This window comes from Callithrix jacchus, chromosome 11, assembly GCF_049354715.1.
Source record: "Callithrix jacchus isolate 240 chromosome 11, calJac240_pri, whole genome shotgun sequence".
Taxonomy (NCBI): Eukaryota; Metazoa; Chordata; class Mammalia; order Primates; family Cebidae; genus Callithrix; species Callithrix jacchus.
Window position 1 is genome coordinate 7,154,196 of NC_133512.1, and position 24,071 is coordinate 7,178,266.

Below are 24,071 nucleotides of genomic sequence, written 5' to 3' on the forward strand. Positions count from 1 at the left end.
ATCATTCTCAGCAAACTGATACAAGAACAGAAAATGAAATACCGCATGTCCTCACTCATAGGTGGGTGATGAACAATGAGAACACATGGACACAGGGAGGGGAGCACTACACACTGGGGTCTATTGGGGGGAATAGAGGAGGGACAGCGGGGGAGGGAGTTGGGGAGAGATAGCATGGGGAGAAATGCCAGATATGGGTGAAGGGGAGGAAGGCAGCAAATCACACTGCCACGTGTGTACCTATGCAACTCTCTTGCATGATCTTCACATGTACCCCCAAACCTAAAATGCAATAAAAAAAATACAAAAAAAAGACTTCAAATGCTGAGATTGGGCTACATTTGTTAAATATTGGAACTAAATGTAGACAGATTTTAGATACTTAATCACACAGAAGTTCCATACCATTTGCAAGACACTATTCAATTTGATATGCAAAGTAATTCTTCAAAGGCTCAAACATTTCTAAACTTCAGCTGATGATGGGTGGCAAAGGATAAAAGTCTGTATTGCCTTTTCATCAGCGTTTGTAGTTTTCACTCAGCCTACACTCACATACAATGCAGTTCAATTGTACTGGTATCTACAAAAATATCTGAACAGTTTCACAGGTAGAGCTGTTATTTTGATTGCAATATGTTTGAATGCAATTGTGAATTATGTGTTCCACAGGTTTCTTCATTTAGAAAGAACATTTTTTTTTACCATAACTGCACAACATCAAATTTGTATTTATATTAGTACAGCAAAAGACTTATCCCTTTCTTAGTTGAATTTCCTTGAGAAACAGACATTGAGGCTAGGACTGAGTGCACATAGTTCTTTCAGACGTTCAGGAAACGGTCAGGAGATTGGCAAGGTGCATTAGAAGGGAACACAGCCAGTAACAGGCTGTTCCTAAGCTAGCTAACAAGATGGGCTTAGCCTTGTAGAAAGCTCTACGCATCCCAGTAAAACACTATCCCAGGCAAGGGGCCAGTGAGCCAGGGCATTGATACCCCTCCTTCCTTTTAATTATTGGCTAAGAAATGCTCCTGAGGGTAGTTCCCCAAGTACTTCTGCCCTTATAGGTTGGCGAAGTGAGTTAGAACAGCTGTGACTGGCATGCCACTGACAAACACACATGTTCCAGCCAGCACACACACTGAGAAGGTTTGAGCAGGGCACTCACTGACCACTTCTGCTTCAGTTTTTGATGTTGAACTTGTATCCGTCTGGGTAAATCCAGAAGCAACTTAAATAAAAGAAGTTTTACACAAGGGTCAGCAAATTGTGACCACAGGCTAAAATCGGACCTGCACTTACAAATCAAGTGTGATTGCAACACAGCCACATCCATTCATTTGCTTATTGTCTATGGCTGTTTTTGTGTTACAACAGCAGAGGTGAGTAGTCATGACACAGATACATGGCCCACAGAGTCTAAAATATTTACTATTGGGTTCTCTACAGAAAAGCTTTGCCTACTCATGATTTAATATAAAGAACGATTAAGTTATGGTAGGGCAGTAACTAGGAAGATCCAAAAAGAAATTGAAAGTGCTGACGGAAATATATAAAAAAAGAACAACTTGGGAGAGGGTCCCACCCCAAGGGTAGGTTCAGAATTCATTGAAGAGGGTGTGGACAGTGGAGAGGTTGCTGGGTTGCCCAGGCCAGAGCTGGCCCGCAGTGGCCAAGCAAGAACAAGTGTTTATGTGCAGATGAGCTAAGGCTGATGGGCCAGTGGGCAGAGTCTGGATGCCACCATAGGAGTGCAGCCTGGGGCATGTCACCTTTCAATTTTGGGGAGGCCCAGAGTCAACCCTCCAGGCCTAAGGTGAGCCAAGGCTGGTGGGGAGCACCCAGAAGGAATGAGGCACCCTGAGGGAAGCAGGACACTGCTGAAGCTGCTACTGGAACTGGGAGCTGAAACGGCCACCTTGTGTGGGAACCTACTACACTATGTGTAAGCCTTGGGTTGGGCTTGACAGCTGGCTGGATGGGATAAAGGTTAGGCAGGCAGCTCACTAGATGACCAGCCCCACAGGACCACATGTGTGCCCATGACTGGAGCTTAAGAAGGGGTGCAAGGAGCAGCAAGCTGGGTAGGCCACTCTCTTGGCGTCTCCTGACCGGAATGCCACTGCTTGAGTTGAGGGATGCAGAAAACTCATGGCAAATGCAAGAGAAAGCTGCTGTAGGAACCTGGCAGTGAAGAAACAGGAAAAAGTGCCCCCTTTAGATGTGGGTGAGTCACACTGGAACCAGGAAGTAAACCCCTTCTTCCTGCAATGTCTCTCGAGGGGCCTCTACACACAAAGCTTAACATGGTGCCAGCCAGCAAAAGAAAATATATACAAGGCCCAGATGGCTTATCAATGAGCTGGCAGAAAATATGAATCTGAAGCTTAGAGGCAAGAAATTGACAAGCAGCAAACAGTTGATTCTTTCTTAGTAAATTCAGTACTTAAGTTTTCATTAAACATGTATCTTCAACATTTTAAACTACTGATGTGAATTTTAATTAAACAAATATTATTAAATAATAAAATAAAAATAAAATCAGTGTGCCAAAACCACACAGACTTTATTCTATGTGTTCTCCAGCAAGACTACTCAGCCTCTACTTCCTCTGCATATGTCCCACATCACCTGTTTACTTTGATGACTAGTCACGTGGAAGCCTTTGTGCATCCTGTACCCCAAAATGTGGGCCAAGGTACAGCCCACCGGTACGCGGGCATTCACATAAAATACTTCACCATTGCAGAGAGGGGAGGACGAAGCTGTCACTAGCTGCCTGTAGCTGAGAACACTTTGTCAGTGACGGCAGTATGTGCTGTCATGAAACAGGGGATGTACACGGTGTTGCATCTGTTTACCTATGGGGAAGAGTACTCGCTTATCCCTGATTATTTTCACTTGTTAATATGAAAATGATGCTCATTGCATAGGCAAATCACCAATGCCTACCTGAGATCATGGCAGCAGACAGAAGTACAAAGTGCAGGTCTACAAACCCAGCCCAGCTTATTTTAATGTAACTACTAATAGCGCTACTTTAAAACAGAAATTTTTAGAAGAAAAGATAGCCTGGTCATGTTTTAGCCAGGTCTTTCCCGGGCAAATTTAGATGAAAAGTTACCCTACTGATTCCACACTTTAGATGCTGAAAAGCTGACATGGAGATTGTAGCTTAGAACTGGATGACCACACAAGCATCCACCTATTCTCTTCCCATGAATCTGAAGGACCCTTTTACCCAGTCTGCAGAGAAAAGGGCAAGTCTGCGTTATTCACCCAGGCACAGTGTATCAGAGCAGATGGGGCGCAGCTGCAGCATTGTTTAATGCAAGATCCTAACCCAGTAGTGAAGCTTGGTCCAAAGGGTGGCTGCTCAGATCTGATCAGAGATCAGCCACTCTTTCTTCCATGAGGATGAATAAGAGGAGGGATGAAGAGGGATGCAGGGTTATGGGACAAAATATCCCCACATGGTACCGCCCACCTTCTCTCTTTCACGTCCACCTCATCCTCCTTCAGCACCACATGCCTTACCCACACATCTGGCCAGAGTCCTGTCTGTTTTTCCTCAAAATCATACCTAGACTCTATTCCCATTCTTTCCATTCCTTTCCAACTGCTGTGGTTCACCTTTCATTTTCTCCAGCCTGAACTCTGACCGCAGTTTCCTCACCTGCTTTTGCCACCACTCTGACCACGTCTGCGTCCCTCCACAGATCCCTCTGATGACCTGTATTATGGATGAGATGAAGCTCACACTCCTTAGCCTGGAAGACGGTGGTTCCCGAAGCTGCATGTACATCCCAGTTATGTGGCGTTGTCTTTAACACATAGTGGTCTCCATCTCAGGCTTGCTGAATCCCTGCAGGTAGAGGAATTGAATAATGCTGTCCTTACAAGACCCTTCACGATGTAGCACCAATCTCATTTCACCACCCCCTGCAGCCCACTGTACCCTGAATCCACACAGACTATTTTCCATTTTCCTACTGTGACATGTACTTTCATGCAGTGACTTTTCATATTCTAGAGTGTTTTTTCTTGCCCTCCTTGCCTTTATACTTCCAGATGCTTCAACATTTAGCCCCAATAACATCTGCTCCGCTCCGTGAGGTCCTTACTCATCCACTGTGAAGAGGTGGGCTCGCCTTAGTGTCTTACAGCCCTTATAATACTTAACACAAATCTTGTTTGTTCTTGGAGTTTTAAGAGGCATAGAAAGTAACATCACTCTTCCTTGCTTAGTTCACAGAGAGACACATTATTGAATTCCTGTATCTCCAGAGATTCAGTGAGCCTCAGGTGAAGACGACTGTTAGTTTTAACGATGACTCCAGATAACTTGGATGTACATTCAGCGACATCAGATGGAAATGAAAATATCAGCTCCATTACTGATAGACTGCGCTCTGGAAGGTCAGACTTACGTGTGGGCATGGTTCTGTCTAAACTACACTCCCTCCAAATGTGAAGAATCTGCCTTACTAAGCTGCTACCTGGAAGAAGAGTAACAGAGAGCTTAACAGTAGGAATGGAGTGAGGGGAGAGAAAGAAAGGCAAAGACAGAAGTCCATTTTTCTCTTCTAAACTCTTCATCAGATAATCCGCTCTGACTGACCCTGAGTGAAGGGCCGAGGGGAGGGGAAAGGTGGAGAAAAGCTTAGTGTGGTCTGGTGGAAGTGCCTCATGGAAACATAAGAATTTTAGAATAAATACCTTCTAAGAGTACGGTACACATTTTTATATGATCATCTTACTGTTTCCTAGACTTCTAGAATCCCAAAGATGCTTCTGTTTATTTTTTTCATTTCTTCTGCCTGGTACTAAATTCAATAAATATTTGTTAAATGAATGCTTAATCCTGAAGCGTGAGATTTTAAAGACAGCAATAGTTCAAATTTAAAATCAAACAGCGTCTAGTCTTTTCAGATTCCCAGCAGTCTCTCTCACATAATTGCATGGTTTATTGGTTACGTTTGGACATTGTCTACAAGTGTTGTTTGTGGGAGATTTTATCCCCCAAATAGCTGAGCCTTCCATCTATTTTTAGTTGCTTTCTTAATTTAAATTCAAACAGGACAAAAGCCAGGACCTAATGTCCTGCTGTTGTGTACATAGCTTAAGGATGATTTCTAAATATTTGCTACTTTTTGTAAGAGAAACAGACCTTGTGAGGCATCACATATCTAGATGGATTGGAACCAGAGGAGAAGCCTGTGGTCCTTATTTCAAAAATCCTTGTTCACATTGGAGAGGAGTTGGCAGGTAAAAGCTGAAAGCTCTCCTCTGAATAAGCAGATAAAGGGAAATCATCAGCCTACTCAAGTTGAGGAATAGTTTGAAAATCAGTAATGAAGAGAGGCCAAAACACACCTTGGCCACTGGAGAGTAAAGTGGACAGAAGAAAGGCACGGAAACCAGACAGACCTTTGGCCTGGAATGTCAGCAGGTCACTTACATCTCAGAACCGGTTTCTTCATCTTGAGGGGGAGTTAATACCACTTTTGCAAGTTGGCTGTGATTAATGAGTGAGGCCAGGTGTGGTACCTGGCATAGCAGACACCAGTCTCTCTCATTTATACAGTGGACTAAGACCACACCAGCATCATGGACCAGCGACTCTGCTTCTCTGTCAACGCTTGTGGAGACAGGGATGGAGATGTTTTCTGAGCAAATTTATTTTTCAAAAAGGCATTGCCCAAATGTCGTATGGTTGATTTTTTTTTTCATTTGTGAAAATGTAAAGACATGCCTGAACACTTTCACCATGTTACCACCACTATACTGTTTACCTTTTTTACGTGAATGCAAGCTTTGAGTTTCAATGCTCATCTGGTCTACTTGGCTAGGGTGACATTTATGCTACTTAGGAATGGCTGACATTTAGATCTTAGCAGTAACTGTTGGAACACAGGTTACTCTTGGATAATTGGTTTAAATCCAATTCTTTTTGTTTTTCCTTGAGAGGAATGATAAGAAACTATTAACAGTGGTTTCTTTTGGGTGAAAGGGACACAATGGGAGAGGAAGCAGTCTCTAAGATGGCCCCCAAACACACCCACCACCTGGTGTTCACCCCATTGTGCAGTTTCCTCCACTCCAGTGTAGACTGGACTTACTAACTTGCCTCTAATGAACAGAATTCAGCAGAAGCAATGGATGTCAATCCCAAGATCAGGTTATAGAAAGACTGTAACTTCCACCTCGGGCGTTTTCTCTTGCCTTTTCTCTCATCTGCTCACTCAGAGGGACTCCGGTTCCCATAACGTGAGCTACCCTATGCAAGACTCCTGTGACAAGGAACCAGGGGACCCCTGCAGGAAACAGTCTATGAACGACTCAGGACCTTAATCCATTGCCTATGAGAAACTAAATTCTGCCAAAAACCAAATGAGTGAGGTTGAAAGACTTTCCCTTCATGGAGTCTTTAGATGAGACTGAAGCTCCAGTCAACAGTTTAACTGCAACCTCTTGAGAGACCTCATGCCAGAGACAACCAACGTCTGACCCCTGAGGACTGGACATAATAATGCTTTGTTATGTTAACGCTGCTAAATTTGGGGGTAATTTGTTGCATGGCAATAGATAACTAATAAAAAAAGAGAGAATGAAAAGGGTAATAAAAAGCAGTTTTTACCTTTTATTTTATGCCTGTTCTGCTGTATAAATTTTCTCGTTTTATATATGTACAATATTTACTTTCTAAAATATTGTCAACAGGTGTTATTTAGGCCAGTAGATTATGGCAAATCCTGCAAATTGGCTCACTCAGTGCAAACTCCAACAGCTTCTATTGCCTTCCCGTACTCAGAACAGCAAACTAAAAAAACAAAACAAAAAAAACCCTTACATTTCATTTCCTAGACTCTCTTGAAACTAAGAACCCATATGTGACCGAGTTTTTATTACGCAAACATATTGCTTAGGTAAAACTTAGGAAAAAATTAGCATGTTGGGACCATGGCATGCTCTAGCCAATCTGTGGGTAGAGATGAGATTCTATGTTCTAGGTATAAACTAGACTCTAGTCCTCAACATCGAAGTGTGAAGGGATAGTGTGAAGTGGCCATGGAGTTTCCATAAGAGCAGTTCCATTGAGTAGCTGGGCGTTATTACGTGGAGTCATTGTTCCTGTTTGGGCAACATCTAAGATGAGAACTTAACTCACTTAAGACTTCTCCCTCCTGCTTTCTGCTCCTTCCCAAATTTTATTTTATTTATTTTTTTGAGACTGATTCTCACTCTGTTGTCCAGTCTAGAGTGCAGTGGCGTGATCTCAGCTCACAGCAACCTCTGCCTCCTGGGTTCAAGCAATTCTCCTGCCTCAGCCTCCTGAGTAACTGGGATTACAGGCACACGCCACCCTGCCCAGCTAATTTTTTTTTTTTATTTTTAGTAGAGATGGGGTTTCACCATGTTGGCCAGGCTGGTCTCGAACTCCTGACCTCGTGATCTGCTCACCTTGGCCTCCCAAAATGCTGGGATTACAGATGTGAGCCAACATGCCTGGCCCCCAAATTTTAAATCAAATTAATTAGCATTAATTATTTAAAATGTTAAATTTATTTTGGTAGCTTCAAACTGACAGTATAATGCTTTACTATTTTTGTTCAACTAACTTTATCTTAACATTCCTTAACTTCCTTGTAAAACTCTACCCTTTCCCCCAACTTTTTTTAGCCTTGCTTCCACTAAGACTTTCGAAGGTGAAGGAAGGCCCTATTCATAATTACACTGGGACAAAAGACATAATCAAATCTTTGTTCATGCCATATAAGTAGCATTATATTTTGCCAGTTCTCTCCACCTGTCTGAAAATATATGCTCACAATCTTCTATTAATCAAAATGTAAGATCAATAAGTTGAAATATACAGAAAAATATAAAAGTGTGCTAAAATGGTGACATGTTTAGATTCACCATGTAAGTAAGATGATGTGGTACTTGTCTTTCTGTGCCTAGCTTATTTCACGTAACATAAAATAATGTCCTTCAAGTTCATCCACATTGCTGTAAATGACAGGATTTCCTTCTTTTTTTTTAAGGCTGAATTGTATTCCATTAAGTAGACATATCACATTTTCTAAATCTAAAAAAGTCAAACTGATAGAAGTAGAGATTAGAATGGTGATGACCCGGGGTTAGGGTTAGGAATTGGGCAATGCTGGTTAAAGGATACAAAATCCCAGTTAGATGGGAGGGAGGAGTCAGTTCAAGACAGCTGTCTACACTGTAGTGACTACAGTTTATAAGAACATATTGTATTCTTAAAACTTGCTAAGAGAATAGATTTTAAGTCACTCAATTTAGCCATTCCACAATGTATACATATTTCAAAACATCACATTGTACACAATAAACATATGCAATTTATTGTCAATTTTAAAAACAAATTGTTTAAAATGCTAACATTAGTCACTTCCATATGGTGAGATAATGTCAGTTTTTATTTTTCTTCTGCATATTTTTCATGCTTCCTAATTTTTGCCATTATCCATGGATTATGGAAGAGGGGGTGGGGGGGTTAAAATAATATTTACTTTTCTAGGCAGTGGATACTTAGGACATTAAATCCAGGGACTGACAACACCACTGAGTTGCTACTTATGGCGATCATCTTCTCCCAAGCTCCACATTTTAGCTTTGTACAGAGTGATGTCATTGTAGACCCTGAAGTGGTTCAGCCTGTGGTCACTGCGTTCTGGGTCGATCAAGGGCTCTGAGTCCCACCCAATTTCCTGGTTTTCAGTCTGCGCCTCTGGGTACTTCTTCCTTGGCCCCTGGGCAGCGTGGTGAATGAGATTCAGAAACCTGGCATCTGCAGGTTCTTCCAGGTTATCATGCCAAGACATGGGCTTCCTCGTAAACCCGTGAAACTTGCGCAGCGGATTCACATGGTACTGCGTGAAGAGTTTCTGGGTTCGCAACTCTTTGAGGTACAGCTCCCGCAAGATCTGGTTCTGAAGGACCTCATCTGTGACCACCCTCTCCTTCGGGCGCCCCGCCATGGCCTTGGAGCTGCTCTGTGGATCGGGTGCTCTCTGATTCCTCTCACTGCTTGCTTGGCCGCGGGCCTTCCGCTGTCTCCAGGCAACGGTGTCCCTCTCTGTCTCCAGGCAACAGCGTTCCTAGGATACCGCTCTGGCCTCCGAACCCAGCCTCGTTATGAGAGCTGCCTCTGGATACTTCTTCCAGGAAAAAGGCTTGTCATCAAGTCACAGACCCAAAAGACAATGCACATAGAACTGGACCTCGGGTTGGCCAGTCACTTCCAGGCTACGGCGCCCCACTACATCTCCAGGCAACAGCATTCCTATGATACCACTCTGGCACCTCCGAACCCAGCCTTGTTACTAGAACCGTCTCTGGATACTGCCAGGAAAAAGGCTTGCCATCACCTTGCAGACTGAGAAGATAAAGCACATAGAACTGGACCACACGCTGGCCAATCACTTCCCTCCTTCCTAACAGATTTGATGTTCTTCATTCCTCTACCTTCTCCGCCCCTGGTCCTGAAGCTTGCTCTGTGGTTACACACCAAGTTCTATGGAGAAACCAGTTCAAATGCAGAGCTTGTGCAGGCTGGCGGCCCAGGCAGGGGAGGAAAGGTGCAGGCCAGGCCCAGTGTTCACTTGCCATGGTCTTGGATTCCCCGTGTCCCCCAGGTCACTGCTGGGAATCCAGTCTTGGCAATTCTGAATCGCCTGGGAACTGCCCCAGTAGGTGGGAAACCATCTCTCCAGGGTGAGATTTGTAATCTGTCAGGTCTGGTTGTGGGTGGCTGGATAGGGGGTGGGGTCTAGAGTACAGGGGACTAGTAAGAAGGGCTACGAGAAGGGTGAGGGGGAAATATAGGGGGGCACGGGGAAAGGGGTGTCTGATGAGCAGGGCACTGGCACACGGATGCTCTGGAATTAACAGAGGAAGAGAAGGGCAGGGAGTTCAGGGAGGTAGGGTACTGGGAAGGGGTGACTTTAGTCAGCTGGGGCAAACAGGTAGGTTGGAAGACTGAACAACGTGGACGGCCCTGGAGAGGAGGCTTACGGCAGGAAGTTTTAGGAGTAAGGGAAGGAAAAAGGGCTGGAACACGAGAGTGGGAAGGAACAGAAAGAAATGGAGCTTGGGGCTGAGGCCGAGAAATCAGAGGCAGCTTTCTGGTCATTTTTCCAAATGAGCGATGTAGTAACTCACTTGTTCAAACGAGTTAAAATGAGTAACTGAGATGTGCTGAGGCCAACTGCAGCATTTATCTCCTCAGGACATTCCACGATGGAATGCCTGTTATCTCCTGGGGCCGTTTCATCACAGAATGCCTATTATGAAGCATATATGCTCCCTTTTGTTCTAGCAAGGAGGCCCCACCAATCAGGGAAATGGTCTGTTTCTTGGTTTAAGAGTGACCATGGGAAATAGCAAAGAAAATAAATAGGGGCTGTAATATTGGTCCCTGCTCTTGGGGTATCACATAGTTTTGCCCCTCCATAGGCCAAGAGTGATCCAGGGGCTAACACAGAGGTAGAGGGTTGGGGCCTAGAAGAGCAGTTCTGAAGTAGGAATTGGGGAAGTCAGTATCCTAGTCTCTTTCCCTTACTAGTGTTCAAAGCCCTCGCACATTATCTACCTCACTGTGTGAATATGCATGACTAGAGGGGTTATGTTCATTTTACCAGTGAGGACACTAAAGACAAGAGAGGGAATGACTGCAGGCAGGCAGGGGGTAGGTGAGCAGGTGGGACTAGAACTTGGGCCAAGAAGAGGGGGCAGATAGGAGGGAGCACAAAATGGCACAAAGCGCTGACCAGCACCATTGCCTCCTCCTGTGTCTCTGGACAGGATCTTGTAGGGGATGCCTCAGAGAAAGCTGTACTTTTTGTAGCTTACCTCTTGGTCTCTGTGCTCCCTTGGTTTGATGCCTTCATCTTTGCTGGAACCAGAAACACAGGGTCCAAGCTGGTAGGATGACCGCCCACTCCTGAGCACCGATTGATTAGATTTGGACTTCCTTGCTCACTACCTAAGATGCCTAACTCCATCAGATATGAGGAAGGAAGCTGCTGTACCCTCCCCTTTCTTTTGTCTTAAGTAGCAACTGTCTCTGCTGAGCATTCCTGGTTTCTTTGAATGCCATTCAAATCATAGGCTCCTTTGGTCCCCTGTTCTCTCCTGTGCTTGTATCACCATAAGATTCTGAATTTTCTCCCTTGGCCCAATACTCTTTACCTCCCGTGCTGCATAAAACTTTCAGTTGTGCTTCGGAAGTGCAGCCACATGATTAGCAAACTTCTCTTTTTCCATCAACTGCTTCTTAATTGACAGTTCCTTGCCTCTCCTTGCTTTAACTGTAACTTGGATTTTTCTTGAGGACATTGCTTCCCTTGTATCTCAAGTAGAAACCACTTGTTCTGTCAAACTCTGAGGTACTTCAGAGTAAGAATGTGGTTTATAGATTCTCCTTGCTTCTTCTGACTCCTTGAAAACCACACTGCATTATTTCTCTCTTCATACTGGAATATCTCTTGCTCCTTATGAGTTATATTTAAACTAGGAAAGAAAACTTACTGGGAAATAAAAAAAGTAATACCTTCTTTATAATCACCTAAATGAACAAAAATGTTAATGCATAGTGCAGAAAACAAGCGTGTTCTCTACTCTCACTGTGTATTAGTCTGTTCTCATGCCGACAATAAAGACAAAGAACTTACAAAGAAAAAGAGGTTTAATAAATTCATAGTTCCATGTGGCTGGGGAGGCCTCATAATCATGGTGGAAGGCAAAGGAGGAGCAAAGGCACATCTTACATGGTGGCAGGCAAGAGAGCATGTGCAGCAGAACTCCCCTTTATAAAGCCATCAGATCTCATGAGACTTACTCACTATCATGAGAACAGCAAAGGAAAGACCTGCACCCCCATGATTCAATTACCTCTCATCAGGCCCCTCCCACAACATGTGGTAATTGTGGGAGGTACAATTCAAGATGAGATTTGGGTGGGGACCCAGCCAAACCACATCACATTGATTGTAAACAATAGCCAATAGATTGTTTACTTTTGACCAGGTTGAAGGAAGAGTCAACATGTAGTTCCACAGAGCATGTTGTAGGCAGTGAGGGAAGAGAAAGCACAGGAATTTTTGAAGATCTTTCTAAGGTCCCTTCAATTTGGAGAACAGAGCTTAAGAATCTGAGAAAGCCAAGAAAGGAAATGAGCTCAGTTCCTCACTGGAGAATGACGCAAGTGGCAGGATCAAGAAGTAGCAGGTGCCTACGTGGACTTACCACTATGCAGATTCAGGTTCTGCAAGCAGCCTGACCCATGGCTGGGCTGAGTTACTTTCCACTAAGTAGACAACAGATTTTAAAGAAATGTATGGGAGGACAAAGTTGCCAGAGTGCCTAGTTTAATTCCCAATCCATCAATTATTTGAAGAGCTGGGCTCAGCAGGGCTTCTCCCAAAGTACATGAAAGCTGGGAGAACCACCATGCATGAGGGAGCCATAGTGGAGGCCAACATATGGATAGTTTGGATAGTTTGGTGGTTCTGCCTCCAATAGAGGACAGAACAAACAAAACAGAAATAAGTATGTTCTTAAAAATATTTTAGAAGAAATTTGGGGGGGGCTAAGGAAGGAATAGCAGGGGGCGGGGGGATTGGGGAGGGATAGCATTAGGAGAAACACCTAATATAGATGACAGGGTGATGGATGCAGCAAACTACCACCATGGCACTTGTAACAAACCTGCACGATCTGCACGTGTACCCCATAACTTAAAGTATAATAAATAAATAAGAAAAAAAAGAAGACATTTTCTCTAAAATGAAGGAAGGTAAGAATCATCAGATCAAAAAGAAAATTTACAATGGGTGGCTAATGCCACAACAGTCTGGAAAATCTGCTGAACTACAAGGTTAAGGATAGCCTTATGAATACTCCTGTCACCTATTAAGCTTAAAAACCTGAGGGTGAACTCAGACTTCTTCTAAGCAGCATTAAATGCTAGCAGATAACGGAGCAAGTTTCAGAGGAATGTCACTCAGATGTGGTCTGTAGGCTGGCAGCTCCTGCATCACCTGGGATCTTGTTAGAATGCCAAATCCTGGGCCAGGCGCGGTGGCTCAGCCTATAATCTCAGCAGTTTGGGACACCGAGGCAGGTGGATCCCCTGAGGTCACAGGTTTGAGACAGGCCTGGCCAACATGGAGAAACTCCATCTCTACTAAAAGTACAAAATGTGGTGGGTGCATAATCCTAGCTACTCCGGAGGTTGAGGCAGGAGAATCTCTTGAACCCAGGAGGCAGAGGTTTCAATGAGTGGAGATCACACCACTGCACTCCAGCCTGGGCGACAAGAGCAAAACTCCATCTCAAAAAAAAAAAAAAAGAAAGAAAGAATGCCAAATAAATCCTGGACCTCTATGAACCACTATCCCAGACATACTAATTTCAGTTCTCTGGAGGTAGAACTCAGAAATCAGAAATCAGTGTCTAATATGCCCTCCAGGTGATTCAGATGCACGGCTCACGTATGAGAAGCACTGCTCCAAACTTTAGTAAAATAAACGCAGGTGGCTCATGAATTTTATATCATGCTAGGTTGTCATTTGCATATGAGGTAACAGATAGCCATCTCTGCTTTGTATAAACTCAGGAAGTATATTTCTCATGAGTATTTGAGACAGGAGGAATTGAATGAAGGAATTTAGTTTCACTGTTCATGTAACAGTTAAGATAACAAACGACATTAAGACACTTCAAGATTAGCCCAGACCCCTTGGCTGACTAGATAAAGGGGTCAGGCCAAGGGCCAGAGTTGCCTGAAGGGATCTAGAATCCTGGCAGGCCTGCCTCATAGGGATGGAGATAGTGCTTTATGCAATGGGGAGCTGGTGCCTGAGTTGCTGAGGGATGGATTGGGAGAAAAAATTCTGCTTCACCTTCCTCCATACTCCCAGTGTCTTGCCAGACATTCCTGTCGGCCAAGTCCAGCTGAAAAACCAGCTGAATCAAGACCCTGCGGCTTGTAGCACAGCAGGGGAAAGGTGAGGAAGGACTCTGAGGGCCAGCAGGGCAGGGACTGGTGCAAAGTCTATCCCTAGTCTACCAAATGATAAGTCAAACTAAGTGACATATGGGGAAGTGGCATGCAAAGACTGGCAGCAGGGCCGTCCTCCTGGGCTTAGGGTGTGGTTGCTGAAATGGGCCCTACATGGCTTCATGCTCTGCTGCTGTCATCTGAAAATTCTTAATAATTTTTGAACAAAGGCCCTACCTTTTCATTTTGAACTAGACTTTAAAAATTAGGTGGCCATGCCTGAGTGACAGTAAACAGCAAATTATTTAAACATAGAAAAACAGCATTCACAATACAGAATGCAGATGTTATACGTATTTAGAGAAAAGCTATATCATGTAAAAAATAGCAGTAATGGACAAATAAAAACCCTAGTATGGTCTGACACAATCTTGAAGCTTATAGAAGGAAGTCTAAGTGGGTGAGTGCCCTCATCTTCCACAGGGAGAAGTAAGTACATTTTGTTTTGCTTTATGAGGTTGAATGAAGATGACTTGGAATGTTTGCTTTTAAGTATGTTACTTGAAGTTGAAATAAGGTCAGTCTTAATAATTTTCACATTGCCACAGGGAGAAGAGTGAGATGACCTAAAAAACAAAATACGGGCCACGTGGCAAAGATACAAAATAAGAAAGCACATTTAAAATGAAAGTGAAACTGTCTCCAGTGATAATACCTACAAATGATATTTACTGGTGTATTGAATCACAAAATTAAACCCAATGAGTTAATGTCTTAGGTACAATTAAAACAGTGTATCTATAATTTTTAGCATCTACAAGAGATACTCCTAAAACAAGCGCAATCAAAATTTTAAATAAACATATGGGCAAAATGTGTCAGGGAAAACTTGCCAAAGAGTGTTACTTTGTCGAAGAAAAGTGTGAAACTCTGTAAAATATTTGAAGAGATTTATTCTGAGCCAAGTATGAGTAGCCATGGCCTGCGACACAGCCCTGAGGAGATTCTGAGAACATATACCCACGGTGGTTGAGGTGGAGCTCGGCTGTATACATTTTAGGGAGGCATGAGATATCAACCAAATACATTTAAGATATGCATTGGTTTGGTCCAGTCATAAAAACTTGAAGGCGGGGGCATTAGGGGCAGTGAGTATCCGAATTACTGACAGTGAATCCATACAAGTCTACAGCAACCTTAGTTCTTGCCTCCTCAGAAGAAAGAATTTGACTGAAGGACTTAGAGCAGAAAAAGAGTCCAGGGCAAGTTTCAGAGCAGGAGTGGAAGATTTTTTTTTTCTTTATTCTTTTTTTTTTTTTTTTTTTTTTTTGATGAAGTATCCCTCTTTTGCCCAGACTGGAGTGCAGTGGTGCAATCTCGGCTCACTGCAACCTCTGCACCTCGGGTTGAAGTGATTTCTCCTGCCTCAGCCTCCCAAGTAGCCAGGATTACAGGTGTGTGCCACCACGTCCGGCTAATTATTATATTTTTAGTAGAGATGGCATTTTGTCATGTTGGCCAGGCTGGTTTCAAACTCCTGACCACAGGTGATCCACCCCCCTCAGCCTCCCAATGTGCTAGGATTACAGGCATGATCCGCCACACCCAGCCTGAAAGTTTATTAAAAAGATGTTCACCATGAATGAAAGGAAAGTACACTTAGAAGAGACTCAAGGTAACCAGAAGGACAAGTGAGGCATTTGACCTTTAGACTTGGGGTTTTTATATGCTGGCAAACTTCCTGTGTCTGGTGTCCCTTTTTCCATGATTTCTCCCTTAGGGTGGGCCACTGCATGTGTGATGTGTGGTGCCCTCCTTGTGTTTTGGAGGTGAGCATGCACAGTGTGTTTAAGAAGCTGTACACATGCCCGCCTGAGGCTTTCCTCCCTTTTCCAGTGGAATGCCCCTGGAAGGTCATACTCCACCTTTTGTCTCTTAACATGCATGCCCAGCTCACTCGCCCAACTCCTGAGAGCTGCTGATTACCAGTTACAGGTGTCTCCTATCTACACAGGGCAACTGCCTTTCCCTGGTGTTGGCTGTGACCAATTATTATTTTTGAGTGACCATTAACAACCACCTGCCCATCATCTGATGGTCACCTGAATTTCCTGGTAAGGGTGTTGGGGGAGCCCTCTCCTGCCCCACCTATGCCTGGCTAGCTACCTCCTAGAACAGGGGCTTCCAGGTTATAAGTAAATTAAAAATTTTTCTGATTGGCAACTGGTTGAAAGAGTTATTATCAATAGAAAGGAATATCTGGGTTATGATAAGAGGTTGTGGAGACCAAAATTTTATGGAGACCAAAATTTTAGCATGCAGATGAAGCCTCCAGGTAGCAGTCTTCACAGAGAATGGATTGTACATGTTTCTTATCAGACTTAGGATGTGTGTTGCTGTTTAATGCTGGAAGGTCTAATGAGTCCAAACCCCACTTCCCATCATGGTCTGAATCAGTCCTTCAGGTTAACTTTTAGAGTGTCCTGGCCTAGGAGGAAGTACATTCAGGCGGTTGGAAGGGGCCCTTAGAATTTTATTTTTGGTTTACAACTTTATGTGGTTGAAGAGTCAAGTTCATTAGAGACTCCTAATTGCCATGAAGCCATAGCTTGAAAACATGTGAGCAATTCTCTTTATTTATAAGATATTCTTGAAAAAGTTTATGAAAATGTAATATGCCAAAGCTGATAAACCCTTTAAGTCACAAAGCGAATTTCATTCCAAGAGAGCTACTGTGTGGTAAGATTTCTAACTACCTTAACTTCTGGGTCCGCGCCCTCCATTACAACAGTCACTGAGCACATGTGAGTACTGCAGAGTGCCTGAGAGCATGGCATGTCTGAAGTGAGACATGGTGTAAGTATAAACTAAGTACCAGCTTTTTCAGGCTTAATATGAAAAAAAGGTAAATTGCTTATTAGTAATTTTTTATATTTATTTTATGCTGAAATGATATTTTTTGATACATTGTGTTAAATAAAGTGTATCACAAAATTAATTTCATGTGTGTCTTTTTAATATTTTAATATGGCCTCTAGAAAATTTAAAATTACCTGTGTGGCTTGTATTATATTTCACTGGACACTGGTGTTCCAGAGAATCAACTTTATTAATATAGTTTCGATGTAGTTCATGTAGTTTCATTAATTTTGCTTTACTTTCACAATAAATGCCTGAAGGAAACTGAGGATTTGCTACTTGGTTACCTCTGATGAATTCCATCTTTATTGCATTAGAATTAATCTTACAAAAAAGCTGCAGTTCTTACCCCCAGCACCAACCCATTTATGGTTCCAGGTTGCAATCATTTTAATAAAATAATGAAGGTGAAATCAAATTAATATTCAGATAATTTCATAAGACAAAATAGTGACAATATCAGAAGTAGACTCTTAGCTAGGCACAGTGGCTCACATCTGTAATCCCAGTACTTTGGGAGGCCAAGGCAGGAAGACTGCTCAAGGCCAGGAGTTTGAGACCAGCCTGGGCAACAACATGGCAAGACCCTGTCTGGGCTGAAAGAAAAAAAAAGGGAAGTGGACTGTTGGTTGGCTGACAGGCACCCCCAACATGACAAACAACTCGGAGTTTTTATGTCAGTTCACGTAGGAAAGTCTGAATTCAGCACATCAGAGCTGATGTAGATGAATCAAAAGTCATTTAAAAGTATATAAAAGTTTAACTTTTATGAAAATCAGAAGTAAAGCAGTCAAGGATTACCTGTAAGAATCCCGCTGAGGAGAAGATCCAAGATGGCCAATTAGGAGCAGCTCAGGATTGCAGCTCCCAGTGAAAGCACCGAGGGTGAGCGGATGCCGCATTTCCAGATGGATTTTTATTGCCCACAGACCAGGAGATTCCCAGGTGGAGGAACCCCATGGGTTGCCAGCACGGCTGTTTGGCGGGTGCCCTGGTGTGGCGGTTCTCCATACAAAATACACTGATCTGGGTACTCTTTTAAGCTGGTGATTGGAGCTCCAGGAAGGCAGAGTCGCCCATTCATCTGATTAAAAAGGGGACTGAAACAGGGAGCCAGGCCAGGAGATTCCTGGACAAAAAAGCACCACAAACCTCAGTGCCGCTGTTTCAGCCAGTACAGTGGGTTGCCGCATGGGAAATCACACAGATCCCGGTGCCTTTTCAACAAGCAACTGGAACACCTGGGAGAGGGTCGACCGTTCAACTGAAAAAAAAAAAAGGCTCTGAGGCAGGGAGCCAAGTGATCAGGCTCAGCGGGTCCCACCCTAAAAAAAAAAAAGCAATTGGAAATGCTCTGGGTTGAGAGTTTCACAGCAAGCAGAGCTGAACCCAGGACAGTCCAGCTCTGTGGGGGAGGGGCATCTGTCATTACCAAGGCACTCCACCACTACGGAGATAGTCTGCCATTGCCAAGGCAACCCGCCATTACAGAGAGAGTCTGCCATTACAGAGGTGGGCCACCATTGCTGAGGCAGTTCTAACTACACCCATATAAACAGGACTGCAGGAAAGTTCACAGGGCAGCTGGGTGGAGCCCACAGCAGCTTAGCAAAGCCTCTGCAGGCAGACAGTGACTAGGCTGCCTCCTTGCTGGGCAGGGAAGCCCTGAAAAAAAAGGCAGCAGCACAATGGAAACTCATAAAGCCCTAACTCCCCGGAACAGAACCTGGGAAAAACAAAGGAGTTTATGAGTTCTGCTGTAGCAGACTTAAATGTACCTGCCCAGCAGCTCTGAATGAACAATGGAGCTCACAGCTCAGCATTTGAGCTCCTATAAAGGACATACTGTCTCCTCAAGCAGCTCCCTGACCCCCATGTATCCAAAGAGTCACCTCATAAAGAAGAGATCAGACTGACATTTGGTGGGTATCCTTCTGGGACAAAGATAGCAGAAGAGGAAACTGGTAGCAACCCTTACTGTTCTGCAGCTGCTGCAGGTGATACCCAGGCAAGCAGGGCCTGGAGTGGACCTCAGCAGTCCTACAGCAGAAGGGCCAGACTGTTAGAAGGAAAACTAAGAAACAGAAATAACTTCATCATTAACAAACTGGAGGTCCACTCAGAGACCCAATCTGAAAGTCAGCAACTACAAAGACGACAGGTGGATAAATTCACAAAGATGGGAAGAAACCAGCGCAAAATGGATGAAAACACCCGAAACCAGAACACGTCTCCTCCTATAAGGGATCAGAACTCCTCACCAGCAAGGGAACAAGGCTGGAGAATGAGTGTATTGAAATGACAGAATCAGGCTTCAGAAGGTGGGTAATAAGAAACTTCTGTGAGCTAAAAGAACACGTTCTAACCCAATGTAAAGAAACTAAGAACCTTGAGAAAAGATTTGAAGAAATGCTAACAAGAATGGACAACTTAGAGAGGAATATAAGTGAATTGATAGAGCTGAAAAACACAACATGAGAACTTCGCGAAGCATACACAAGTTTCAACAGACAAACTGACCAAGCAGAAGAAAGGCTATCAGAGGTCGAAGATCAACTCAGTGAAATAAAATGAGAAGGCAAGATTAGAGAAAAAGGGTAAAAAAAATTAAACAAAGTCTCCAAGAAATATGAAACTATGTAAAAAGACCTAATCTACATTTGATAGATGTACCTGAATGTGACGGAGAGAATGAATCCAAGCTGGAAAATATTTTTCAGGATATTATCCAGAAAAATGTTCCCAACCTAGCAAGGCAGGCCAATATTCAAGACCAGAAAATACAGAGAACCCCACAAACATATTCCTCAAGAAGAGCAACCCCAAGGCACATAATCGTCAGATTCACCAGGGTTGAAATGAAGGAGAAAATGCTAAGGGCAGCCAGAGAAAAACGTCCGGTTATCCATAAAGGGAAGCCCATCAGACTCACAGCAGATCTCTCAGCAGAAACCCTACAAGCCAGAAGAGAGTGGGGGCCAATATTCAACATCCTTAAAGAAAAGAACTTTCAACCCAGAATTTCATATCCAGCCAAACTAAGCTTCACCAGTGAAGGAAAAATAAAATCCTTTGCGAACAAGCAAGTACCCAAGAGATTTCATCACCACCAGCTTGCTTTACAAGAGCTCCTGAAAGAGGCACTACACATAGAAAGGAACAACCAGTACCAGCCACTCCAAAAACATACAAAATGGTAGAGAGCATCAACACAATGAAGAATCTGCATCAACTAACGGGCAAAACAGCCAGCTAGCATCAAAATGGCAGGATCAAATTCACACATAACAATATTAACCCTAAATGTAAATGGACTAAATACACCAATCAAAAGACACAGACTGGCAAATTGGATAAAAAGCCAAAACCCATCAGTGTGCTGTATCCAGGAAACCCATCTCACAGGCAAGGATACACAATGCTTCCAAATAAAGAGATGGAAGAAGATTTACCAAGCAAATGGAGAGCAAAAAAAAAAAAAAAAAAAGCAGGAGTTGTAATTCTCATCTCTGATAAAATAGACTTTAAAGCAACAAAGATCAAAAGAGATCAAGGACATTACATAATGGTAAAAAGATCAATGCAACAAGAAGAGCTAACGATCCTAAATATATACGTACCCAATACAGGAGCACCCAGATACATAAAGCAAGTTCTAAATGACTTACAAAGAGACTTAGACTCCCACACAACAATAGTGGGAGACTTTAACACACCATTGTCAATATTAGACAGATCAACCAGACATAAAATTAACAAGCATATCCAGGACTTGAACTCAGACCTGGAACAAGCAAACCTAATAGACATTTACAGAACTCTCCACCCCAAATCCACAGAACATACATTCTTCTCAGCACCACATCACACCTACTCTAAAACTGACCACATAATTGGAAGTACATCACTCCTCAGCAAATGCAAAATAACGGAAATCATAACAGTCTCTCAGTCCACAGTGCAATCAAGTGAGAACTCAGAATTCAGAAACTAAGTCAGAACCACACAGCTTCATGGAAACTGAACAACTGGCTCTTGAATGTTGACTGAATAGACAATGAAATGAAGGCAGAAATAAAGATGTTCTTTGAAACCAATGAGAACAAAGAAATTACATAACAGAATCTCTGGGACACATTTAAAGTGGTCTCTAGAGAAAAATGTATAGCAATAAGTGCCCACATGAGAAGCAAGGAGAGATCTAAAAATGATACCCTATCATCAAAATTGAAAGAGCTAGAGGAGCAAGATTTAAAAAACTCAAAACCTAGCAGAAGACAAGAAATAACTAAGATCAGAGCAGAACTGAAAAAGATAACGACACAAAAAATCCTTCAAAAAAATCAATAAATCCAGGAGCTGGATTTTTAAAAAGGTCAACAAAATAGACAGACCACTAGCCAGATTAATAAAAAAGAAAAGATAATAACCAAATAGATGCAATAAAACATGACAAAGGGGATATCACCACAGATTCCACAGAAATTCAACCATCAGAGATTATTACAAACAACTCTATGCACATAAACTAGTAAACCTGGAAGAAATGGATAAATTCCTGACACTTTCCCTATTGAATAGACCAATAACAAAGTCAAAACCCTATTGAATAGACCAATAACAAGGTCTGAAGTTGAGGCAGCAATTAAGAGTTTACCACACAAAAAAATCCCAGGTCCAGATGGGTTCACAGTCGAATTCTACCAGACATACAAAGAGGAGCTGGTACCATTCCTTCTAAAACTATTCCAAATAATGCAAAAAGAGGGAATCCTTCCCAAATGACTTTATAAGACCAACATCATCCTGATACCAAAACCTGGGAGAGACTCAACAAGAAAAGGAAACAAAACTTCAGGCCAATATCCATGATGAACATAGATGCAAAAATCTTCAACCAAATACTGGCAAGCCGATTGCAACAGCACATCAAAAAGCTTATTCACCATGATCAAGTAGGATTCATCCCAGGGATGCAAGGCTGGTTCAACATATGCAAGTCTGTAAACATAATTCACCACATAAACAGAACCAAAGACAAAAACCACATGATTATCTCAATTGATGCAGAGAAGGCCTATGACAAAATTCAACAGCCCTTTATGCTAAAAACCCTCAATAAACTAGGTATTGATGGAACGTATCTCAAAATACTAAAAGCTATTTATGACAAAGCTACAGCCAATATCATACTGAAAGGGCAAAAACTGGAAGCATTCCCTTTGAAATCTGGCATTAGACAAGGATGCCCTCTCTCACCACTCCTATTCAATATAGTATTGGAAGTTCTAGCCAGAGCAATCAGGCAAGAAAAAGAAATAAAGTGTATTCAAATAGGAAAGGAGGAAGCCAAATTGTCTCTATTTGCAGATGACATGGTTGTATATCTAGAATATCCATCATCTCAGCCCAAAATCTCCTGAAACTGATAAGCAACTTCAGCAAAGTCTCAGGATACAAAATCAATGTGGAAAAATCACAAGCATTCTTATACACCAATAACAGACTTAAAGAGAGCCAAATCAAGAACGAACTGCCATTCACAATTGCTAGAAAGAGAATAATAAAATACCTAGGAATACAACAAGGAACATAAAGAACCTCTTCAAGTAGAACTACAAACCACTGCTCAATGAAAATAAAAGAGGACACAAACAGATGGAGAAACATTCCATGTTCATCGTTAGGAAGAATCAATATCGTGAAAATGCCATACTGCCCAAAGTAATTTACAGATTCAACACTATCCCCATCAAGCTACCAAAAACCTTCTTCACAGAACTGGAAAAAACCAGCTTAAACTTCATATGAAACCAAAAGAGAGCCCGCATAGCCAAGTCAATTCTAAGCAGAAAGAACAAAGCAGGAAGCATCACACTACCGGAATTCAAACTATACTACAAGGCTACAGTAATCAAAACAGCACGGTACTAGAACCAAAACAGGTATTTAGACCAATGGAACAGAACAGAGGCCTCGGAGGCAACACCACACATCTACAACCATCTGATCTTTGACAAACCTGACAAAAACAAGCAATGGGGAAAGGATTCTCTGTTTAATAAATGGTGTTGGGAAAACTGGCTAGCCATGTGCAGAAAGCAGAAACTGGACCCCTTCCTGACACCTTGCATTACAATTAACTCCAGATGGATTAAAGACTTACACATAAGACTTAACACTATAAAAACCCTTGAAGAAAATCTGGGAAAAACCATTCAGGACATAGGAGTAGGCAAGGACTTCATGACCAAAACACCAAAAGCATTGGCAACAAAAGCCAAAATAGACTAATGGGACCTAATCAAACTCCACAGCTTCTGCACGGCAAAAGAAACAGTCATTAGAGTGAATTGGCAATCAACAGAATGGGAAAAAAATTTTGCAGCTTACCCATCTGACAAAGGGCTGATATCCAGAATTTACAAAGAACTCAAACAGATTCACAAGAAAAAAACAAACAATCCCATTCAAAAGTGGGCGAAGCATATGAGCAGACACTTTACAAAAGAAGACATACATGAGGCCAAGAAACATATGAAAAAATGCTCATCATCACTGGTCATTAGAGAAATGCAAATCAAAACCACACTGAGATACCATCTCACACCAGTTAGAATGGTGATCATTAAAAAATCTGGAGACAACAGATGCTGGAGAGGATATGGAGAAATAGGAACACTTTTACACTGTTGGTGGGAGTGTAAATTAGTTCAACCATTGTGGAAGACAGTGTGGTGATTCCTCAAGGACCTAGAAATAGAAATTACATTGGACCCAGCAATCCCATTATTGGGTATATATCCAAAGGACTATAAACTGTTCTACTATAAGGACATAGGCACACAAATGTTCATTGCAGCACTGTTTACAATAGCAAAGACCTAAAACCAACCCAAATGCCCATCAGTGATAAACTTGACAGGGAAAATGTGGCACATATACACCATGGAATAGTATGCAGCCATCAAAAACGATGAGTTTGTGTCCTTTGTAGGGACATGGATGAACCTGGAAACCATCACTCTCAGCAAACTGACACAAGAACAGAAAATCAAACACCACATGTTCTCACTCATAGGTGGGTGTTGAACAATGAGAACACATGGACACA

At 42.6% G+C, this 24,071-nt stretch overlaps 1 protein-coding gene and 1 pseudogene across 1 annotated transcript; both read right to left on the reverse strand.

Annotated features, from left to right (window-relative positions):
* Positions 1 to 8,377: 8,377 nt before the first annotated feature.
* On the reverse strand, positions 8,378 to 9,070 carry LOC100392947 (protein CFAP144P1). Its single transcript, XM_003733549.6, has one exon. The coding sequence runs from the start codon at positions 9,012 to 9,014 to the stop codon at positions 8,607 to 8,609; it is 408 nt and encodes a 135-aa protein (XP_003733597.1). The 5' UTR covers positions 9,015 to 9,070; the 3' UTR covers positions 8,378 to 8,606.
* Positions 9,071 to 9,219: 149 nt separating this feature from the next.
* Positions 9,220 to 11,276, reverse strand: LOC100894579 (uncharacterized; annotated as a pseudogene).
* Positions 11,277 to 24,071: the final 12,795 nt, after the last annotated feature.

Excerpts from the sequence above, each read along its gene's own strand:
- LOC100392947 (XM_003733549.6), bottom strand. The coding sequence starts at position 9,014 with ATGGCGGGGCGCCCGAAGGAGAGGGTGGTCACAGATGAGGTCCTTCAG.